The sequence below is a fragment of the Neoarius graeffei genome, chromosome 5 (assembly GCF_027579695.1).
Source record: "Neoarius graeffei isolate fNeoGra1 chromosome 5, fNeoGra1.pri, whole genome shotgun sequence".
Taxonomy (NCBI): domain Eukaryota; kingdom Metazoa; phylum Chordata; class Actinopteri; order Siluriformes; family Ariidae; genus Neoarius; species Neoarius graeffei.
Genome location: NC_083573.1, coordinates 49,293,877 through 49,303,382, shown reverse-complemented (window position 1 = coordinate 49,303,382; position 9,506 = coordinate 49,293,877). Strand labels below are relative to the sequence as shown.

The window sequence follows — 9,506 nt, the reverse complement described above, 5'->3', positions numbered from 1 at the left end:
GTTCACCGCTTCAGAAATTGAGAACCTTTGGCTTGACTAGCCTATGTTTTGGCTTGGGCTAAGGTAAAGTTTGCTCATAGCGTTAAGTTTGGGCTATGGTTAAGGCTATTTCCTTTATAATAACACCCGTTTATCCTGTAAATTAGTAGTTACATTTCACTGATAAAATACGCTGAATACACTACCGTTCAAAAGTTTGGGGTAACCCAGACAATTTTGTGTTTTCCATGAAAAGTCACACTTTTATTTACCACCATAAGTTGTAAAATGAATAGAAAATATAGTCAAGACATTTTTCTGGCCATTTTGAGCCACAAATGTGATGCTCCAGAAACTCAATCTGCTCAAAGGAAGGTCAGTTTTATAGCTTCTCTAAAGAGCTCAACTGTTTTCAGCTGTGCTAACATGATTGTACAAGGGTTTTCTAATCATCCATTAGCCTTCTGAGGCAATGAGCAAACACATTGTACCATTAGAACACTGGAGTGAGAGTTGCTGGAAATGGGCCTCTATACACCTATGGAGATATTGCACCAAAAACCACACATTTGCAGCTAGAATAGTCATTTACCACATTAGCAATGTATAGAGTGGATTTCTGATTAGTTTAAAGTGATCTTCATTGAAAAGAACAGTGCTTTTCTTTCAAAAATAAGGACATTTCAAAGTGACGCCAAACTTTTGAATGGTAGTGTATATTTATGTTATATAAAACACAGAAGACCTGCATTCACGGAAAACCATGTGAAATGCAACAAGTCACGTATCCTTACCAGCCCCAGTACTTGTTTTTAGATTAGTGCTCAGATTTATTATATTAGCGTATCTAGCCATCATCTTTTGTTTTATTAATTGGGCCTACAGTAATTGGCACAAACTGTTGGTGACCCTACCTACATGTAATCATACTTTTGTTTTCTTGTACATTATATTCAATTATGTTAAGGTGAAGCTCAATTTAAAAAAAACACCCACAAATTTTCATACCTTTATTCACTGTTAACATTTGTGCCAATGTCCAAATGACAAAAGTACAAGTCCATGCATAGAAAATAAAAAAACAAAACCGTTTATATTTAAAATTGAGCAAGCAATATTCAAAATCATAAAACTCATTTTGTAAACATGCATGTAGAGTCGATGGAAGACATTTCCAAAAGTTACAAAACTAAAGAACTTACAACAAACTTGATTTAGACTAGAGCACAGTGCTACTGGTAAAAATAGATAAACTGCATCTCTGCATCAATGGCATTGATTCCCTGCACTGTAATCATTCTTCCACTACCGCGTGTCAGGCAGTGTTTTAAACAGGCCATAGTGTTGTAACGTGCAATCAACCTTTAAGATAGTGCTGTGTGAAATCATGCCTGCATCTTGGTGTTGGAGATAGGCTGTTTATACAGTGCTACCACAAGCTATTATACAACTTATCTCCAAAGCCATTTATCACCAACTTGTACTGATTGGAAGGACCTGGCACCCTCATCATCTTGAAAACAAATAGCTCCAAAAGGACTAAATCTGCAGAAAATATCGCAGTCGGAGATTACACTGTATTCGCTATTCTATGGAATATAATTATGTTTGATGAATGTCTCCACATGAAGGTATAATTACACGGCCTAAGAGTTTCATTCATACACTATGATTTACAAGACACCAGTAGGTGGCACTCCCTGATTTTAAGTCCCTGAGTTCTCCAGTATACCCTCCCGAGCTCATAGTAGACCAGACCACACTGAGAAACGGTCTACAAATGTTCTTTTCATGCAAAATAAACTTCAAATGTTAGCCATTTATACACGACATTTTAGGACCTTTTACAAAATGATCTAAAATGACAAATTATCCTTAAACATGTTAAAAAAAAAAATCATTCCCTTTTAATCCTATAAATGCTATAGATGTGATCTATCCACCTACCAGTAAGTATAAAATATCAATATTCAACACTTAAAAAAAAAAATCCTTTCTAAGCCTGTAATGCCATACAAAATGTGAAATACAGCCATTTCAGCCAAGCCGTAACTTTAAAATAAAATCACAGTAAGGCACCACATAACTATTAAGGCATTTGTTTAAAATTGATTCCAGTTAATTTATCTGCTGCCTATGAAGATCCTACTACTACTACTTTTTCTTTAAGGAAGACGTACTTAAAATACGTGCTTATTGGACATACGAATTGGACGGCTTCGGTAGCAGTACACAGTCTGCAGCTTAGAAAGGTGCTGGTTCTGCTGCTTCCTCCAGGTGGTGGATGACGTAGTAGTCATGGACGTACATAAGAACAGCTATTGGCTGGCCAATTATGAGAGAAAGCCACACGGCAGCATTTCCGTAGTTACCCCTGAGAAACCTGCCCACAAACCATGCCAATGGCAGCTGCAATAAAGACATTTCTTCAGCTTAAAAAGAGTGTACATATGTTATGGAAAAAGTATACCGTCTTTGCAAGTCAGTCTAGTTTAAAAAACACAACATATGATTGATTGCTTAGTAAATTCTGATCATTTTTACCTGAGCCATCATGCCCGTGAATGCCCACAGTCTGAACATCCTCAGAGGAACACTGACCAGATACTGCGTGCGCACACACGAAAATGACTTGTGTATTTGACAAACATGGCAATACATAAAAACAAAACTCTCTTGTTCCAGTGCTCGATCAAACCAATCCAGAGCTTACATTCTACCAACTGGCATTCGGTTAGCCTCAAAGTTCTGTGGAAGTTCTCAAACTACTCTCACTCGTCAGAGCTGAGAAAGCTTGCTTCTGAAACACTCCTCACAAGGTGACTTTCTGAACAGGCCTGGATGTTCTGTGGTATCTGGATGCACCTGTAACTTCAATACCCTTTGTCCTGCCCGTTTCTTTCAAGCGATTTCTTATCGCAGAGAGCAGCAGTTTGATATGATGTTGCTTTACATTGCTCCTCATCTACAAAACTGTACTCTAACCTTCACTTGTACTGAACAATGTTTCACAGCAGCCTCAACACTCTGGGTGTAAACCCCAGGCTTCCACATGATCGAATCCGATTTCAATTCAATAAATCGGACAATTCTACTGAATCAACCAAAAAGCGATTAATTCGATATTTGATAATACGACTGGATCTGTCATGTAACTATTTGATTAAGTAGCCGCTGATCGATGCGAGACCAATTTTGTTCAGAACCTAAGGGAAGACCTACACTTAATTCACCAATCATGATGATGTAGAGAAGGCCTCGATTAAGTATCAGGGTTTTGAGCAAACCACCTTGTGAGCCCATTTACAGTTTAAAAATAAACGTAACATTCAAATAAATTTTTCTTCAAGCCAGTTGTCAGTCATTTTTGATGATTGATTTATAATAAATTATAATTAGACTTCTGAATTATAATTGCTGGCTTGATTAAGTTCAACCATTGTGATGCACGGATCCAAACTGTCTGATCGTTGCACCACTACTCAGTGCTTCAGGGGGCATACAGCCCTACAAGTGGCCTTCAATGAATCAGGAATTAAAATAATTAAAATTTGTACACTTAATTGGTCCCCCAAGTTCTAATTTGTGTTACATACTATCTCAAGTGACAGTTGTTGGTAGAATGGAGCTATTATAAACGGTTATTCCACAAACTTGAGTCATACATAAGCTGATAGCTGATGAGGCATGTGGCACCAAGTTGGCTATAAGCCATGTACAGGTATGCTCAGAAGTTTACATACAGTAACATGAACGCCATCTTGGATATGAAGGTCATGGCAATATTGGGGTTTCAATGATTTCTCTGAACTGTTTGTTTTCTGTGGCGAAACGTACAACATTTCTTTAATAGAAAAATAAAAAACATTTGAATCTGGTGCAGAAGTTTTAATTTATTTTGGGCTTTCTGAAATCAACACAGGGTCAAAAATTATACATACTCATTATTAATTCAGGGGTGCTGAGACTTCTCAAATGTCTCTTATCTTGCCAGGGCCTCTTAACTTCATGTTAGTGATCATGATTGACTATTGAAATCTTTATTTCGGACATGTATGAATAGTGGACTACAGCTGGTAGCTTCTCTGTGCCGTCATAAAAAGGGTTTGTTTATAGCAACCACTGGATTGACCAACACACAGTAAAATGAGAAAGTCCAAGGAGCTCGGTGCAGATCTGAGAAAGAGGATCACAGATGTACACAACTCAGGAATGTCTCTTGGAGCCATTTCTAAACAACTGCAAATTATAAGATCAGTTCAAACAATTGTATGCAAGTTACTGGGAAGTGTAGTCACTTTGCCAAGCCACTTTGCTTCAAGAAAACCCAAAACAGTCACTCTTAGCTGAAAGGAAATTGGTTTGGATGGTCAGGAACAACCCAGGAACCACAATGGCACAGCCCTGCCATGAACTGGAAGCTGATGGATCACTGTCTACAGTTCAGCGAGTTTTACATCACTGTGGCCCAAGAGGCTGCTATCCAAGAAATAACCCCCTGCTCCAAAATCAACACCTCCAAGCTTGCAACTGACCACATGGACAAAGAAAAAGCCTTCTGGAGGAAAGCTGTATGGTCAGATGAGACAAAGATTGAGTTGTGTGGCCACAATAATGACCATGTACAGAGGAACACTACCAGGTGGTGGTGGTAGGATTATCATGCTCTGGGGCTGTTTTGTTGCCAGTGGAAGTGGCTCATTGCACAAAGTGGATGGAATAATGAAGGAGGACTACCTCAGAATTCTTCAGTGTAACCTCAAACCATTGGAAACTTGAACATGATTTGGAGTTACAACAGGACAATGAACCCAAACATGCATCAGAGCTGGTTGTGGAAGATAAAGCAGGCTAACATGAAGCTTAAAAACAAACCCGACTCCAACCCTATTGAAAACATATGGACCGTGCTTACAAGTTGAGTCCATGCCAAGAAATCCCCCCCCCCAAATTTAATTGAACTCTACCAATTCTACCATGAAGAGTCATGAAATATCCAACCAGAATTCTGCCAGAAGCTTGTTCATGGTAAACCAAAAAAAAAAAAAAGTGTTTGGTCAAGGTGAATCTTGTGAAGAAACATTTTATCGAAGTATTAAGTGTACTGTATAAATTTTGACCCTGTATGTATACTTTTGACCCTGGGCTAATTTTAGAAAACTCAAAGAAAATTGTGCACAGAATTCAAGGTTTTTTTTTTTTTTAATTTAAAAAAAAAAAAAAAAAAAATGCTGTACAATCATTCTGCCACAGAAAAAAGAACAGTTCAGAGAAATCATTGAAAGCCCAAATACTGCCATGACATTCATGCCACTGTATGTAAACTTCTGACCACAACTGTAGAAAGGGATTGAGCGGAATAAATTCTATCCACATTCACTGGCTTTTGAGAAACGGAGCATTTTTATTTTTTGCAAATTCGATAAATAAAAACTTCATACAAAATGTCTGACAAAATAATTTCCACTTAGAATGTAAACAAACTGGCGAAATGACGGTAGAAATTTGTGAAAAAATGCTATAAAACTCTTGCTAAATTTAAAAAAAAAAAAAAAAAAAACCCACAAAAACAGTTCTTACCATCAAATACTTTCATTCCATATTTTGTTGCCTTTTTTGTATTTTCAAAGTTTTTATTTCATCCTCGGTTGGTTCAGCAACGTGCTGCCGTTTTGTTTTTCCTCTACTCATGGTATATGAGCTGACAGCCTCGTAGTAGAGTAGCCAATCAGAGTATGCGATTGCTCATATCCAGTGAATGTGGATAGAAATATGTATCAAAACAGTTCATGAAGATTTGAGAAGTGTCCACTTTTCATTACCATACACCAACTGCACACATTCTTTTTTCCAATCGCTTAAGGTTTTTTTGTTCTGTCATTTCTGTGGTCTGAATGCTAGAGAAGTTCTTTTCTAATTCAGATTCTGTTGCTTAAGGGATATTTACTTCACTGTTCATCTCAAAACTGTATTCATGCATGTTAGGATTCTGCATGAGCTGTAACAGAAATTTACCGTTATTCAATATTCAAAAGAATGCATGATTTAGGTAAACCTCACCTCATGGAAAAATGCTGAGGCAAAGAATACTGCTGATTGGCTCGCTAACTTGCCAGCTCCCTTTCTCAGCAAGGGCTTGTAAAAATGTCTTTGGAAGAAAAAGAAAGACAGTGAGAGAGAGAGAGAGAGAATATATATAAGCAGTCACTCAATACAGTAAATAAGCATGCATAACGTGCCAGACGGATCACATTACAGTGTCTCTTCATTACAGCCTTGATGCGCTTCACTGCGCTGTATTTTATCCAGATAACTCTTCAGCTGTCTATACTTCTTTGAAAAACTTACCGAAGGCACCACTTATGGACCGGGATGTTCCAGTTTTGCCAGAAATAAGTTACAGTTTCTGCATTCCTTAAAAGAAAATGAGCAACATTAAGAAATGTCAAAGTGTAGATCTATACTGTACAGTGACTATGTAAACATATTAACTTGGAAAGGAAAGCAAACAAGTCATCACAAATCCATTAAAAACAGGAACACGACAGAAAAGGAGCCAATAAATTGTAGAACTTCTGTATTAACTAATAAATCCACATACCACCAGTCTCTGTAAAATTCTCGATCTCCAAATCTCAAAAGCTCAGCCACAAAGTTCATGGATGAGTGGAAAAACCAGTAAAAGAATATCAACCAGAGAAAGTGGTTGGGGACCTGATATTTAAAGAAAAAAAAAAATACACAAATCAAATGGTTTTGTACTGATCTGTGATTTTCTTTTTCCTTCAGCGTTTGTTGAGCCACGTTAACATTTAGCTTGGACTTGTAAAATTTTAGCTGGGGAGAAACAGCGACAAAGAGGATAGCTTTAAACAGCTCCTCCTACTACTTACAGCCAGCCTGAGCAGGCGCTCAATCATTCTGGAGAAGTCCATTTCCTGTGCAGGAAAAGGCAGGTTAATTAGCCTCTATATGGAGTTACTGAACAGAGAACAGGGATGAGTGGATCAACAGAACAGCATACCTGCAATGGCTTCATTGAACTTCGTATGACTGGTACCATCCACTGAAGAACAGGAAAGAATATGGGGGGGGGGGGGGGGGGGGGAATGAAATCCCAGGAGAAATTATGATCAAAAATGTTTACCCTAATGATAGCAAAATAATATGGCATACCTGCTGTGCTAAGCCAACTAACAGCTGAGTGAGCAGCAACTGTAAGACAGATGGTTACACTGGCAATACAAGTAATATATTCTGGTAAATTTTACAGGAAAAACACACACAAATAATACCTACCATCTCGAACAACCTCCTGAGCAGGAATCCCATACGTACAGATTTAGAGCGAGGAAAGTTCAGCTCATAGCACAACGTGGGAGCAAAAACAAAATAATACAAATCTGGATGATGAAGAAAAAGTGGGACAATTGAATCAGTATAGAGCCATTAACCCCATTTTCTTATTCATCTCTAAGCATATAATTCACTATCTGCTGCAAGTTATTCTGTATATACAGTTAAATCAAACATGAAAAAGGTGGGAGACTGCATCCTTTGGAGTTCAACTCCACAGTGGATTTGTCTCGTCTCAATGGAGGAGAACGAAAAACCAACCAAAGCTGGCTCACTCGCCTTTCAGAGAGAGGTTTCCAGGGTAGGACACATACACTTCTCCGCTGGTAGATGGTGGCGATGGACCTATTGCATGCAAATACAGTCAAGGGATGAGTGGATAGATACGAGTTCATTTACACCATAACCAGCATCAAGTAATGTGGGCAGCACTGGCTCACTGGTAGTAGGCTACTGCTATCAATATCACCATCGCTAGTACCTGATACTCCTGTTCTGACTCTGCTGCAGGTGAATTAGGATACTGGAGGTGGTGTAGGAGATGAGTAAAGGAAACAAACAAAGAATCAGTGCAACTTTATATGATTAGGAGTTAGTTAGTTGTGAAATCTATATGCCCATGTGTCAACCTGTACTCCTTAAAACCCACAGGGTTATGGAGACCATGTTTCATGGAGGTTATTGAATAGGATTTTGAAATTTCCTTCAAAATATTGGCCATTTCCTTACAAGACCAGAAGACAAATCCTGAAAAATCTGGGTCACAGCTTTTGTCTTCTGACAAAAGCCGGACAGACAACTCATTCAATGCACGATAAGATGTGGGCATGCAATATGACAAGTCGCACATACCGGTCATTAAATGCACACGGATTAGTGCCGCACCCAAAAAAAAAACCAAACAAAAAAACCCCCTGCATTGGAAATGCATTTCTCAATGCACTTCAATTTAAGAAGAGTTGTTTTGCCATTTGTACTCAAGCAACTAATGCATAAAACAGAGTGCCACCTCTTTTTTATTTTTTTGCAGTGACAAGTATCCATAAACGTTGCATCACATGACCTCATGCATTCACCTGAAGCACAGCAAGTCAGAAGAGAAAAGGTGGATAAACAATGCCAGAAATCTGTGAGTAAACTTTAAAATGACGCAAATATAGTAGTGAGAAGGAACAAAGTGTCCTAACAATTGTTTGACATTATGTACTCATTTACCAAAAAAAAAACCCTCTCTCTCTCACACACACACACACACACACACACACACACACACACACACACACACACACCCCACACAATTGAATATATGAAACAAATTCAACTGAGCTACTGCTCACTTGCGTATCCCCCCGCTCTCACTTATATCAGAATGCAAGCAATCGAAGGAATAGGACGCTTATTATGAATGATGTTGACTTCAACAAATAATTAACCCTGAAACAAGTAAAGAGCAGTGTCTCTCCCCAGGGATTTCAAATAGCATCCTGGTAAACCGTCATTTTGGAATAGCGTCAAAATCCACCCTACGCGTTTCATAAATACATCCAGTTGGTAAACAGGAAGCCAATGTGCGACAGACCTGAAAATGGTATACATGGTATAGAACCCCAAGCTGAAGCTCAGTACCAAAATATCAAGCAGCTGTGATTTGTAGTTGCTGAGAAAAGTGTTATGAAAATTTTGTAACTCCACCCTAATATATATATTTCGTAAAACACATTCAGTCAGTAAACAGGAAGTCGATGTGCGACAGACCTGAAAACAGTATACATGGTATAGAACCCCAAGCTGAAGTATGGTACCAAGTAGCTATGATTTGCAGTTGCTGAGAAAAAGGGTGTTTCGGACGGATGGAAATATGGACGGACAGAGGTAAACCAGTATACCCCCGCTCTGAAGAGGGACAATAATTAATAAAAAAAAAAAAAAAATGAATGGGGTGAGTGAATCATGGCTACACACATGCTATCTTGCTCAAACCCGTTTATCAGAGAACATTTATAAAGAGTGATTTTCATTGCCGGAGTTGCTATCGGCAAAAGAACTGAAACGACGACTCGTTATTTATCAAGGTTTTCTTTTAGATTTGGGAGGACACACTGCTCTTAGTTCTTAATTGCAATACAGACATCCCACTAAATCAGTAATTCAAAATGCAGGTACCACACTCT

The 9,506-nt window shown here is 38.4% G+C and overlaps 1 protein-coding gene across 1 annotated transcript in view; it reads right to left on the bottom strand.

The window, feature by feature from the left end:
* Positions 1-976: 976 nt before the first annotated feature.
* dgat1b (diacylglycerol O-acyltransferase 1b) overlaps positions 977-9,506 on the bottom strand; it is a 30,083-nt gene continuing 21,553 nt past the window's right edge. The window contains exons 8-17 of the mRNA XM_060921904.1: positions 7,615-7,680; positions 7,279-7,382; positions 7,156-7,194; positions 7,004-7,045; positions 6,873-6,917; positions 6,581-6,693; positions 6,328-6,393; positions 6,040-6,127; positions 2,524-2,586; positions 977-2,388 (exon numbers count right to left, since the gene is read on the bottom strand). Of these exons, the coding sequence (XP_060777887.1) occupies positions 2,224-2,388; positions 2,524-2,586; positions 6,040-6,127; positions 6,328-6,393; positions 6,581-6,693; positions 6,873-6,917; positions 7,004-7,045; positions 7,156-7,194; positions 7,279-7,382; positions 7,615-7,680 (791 nt within the window). The 3' untranslated portion in view covers positions 977-2,223. The remainder of the gene's footprint in view (positions 2,389-2,523; positions 2,587-6,039; positions 6,128-6,327; positions 6,394-6,580; positions 6,694-6,872; positions 6,918-7,003; positions 7,046-7,155; positions 7,195-7,278; positions 7,383-7,614; positions 7,681-9,506) is intronic.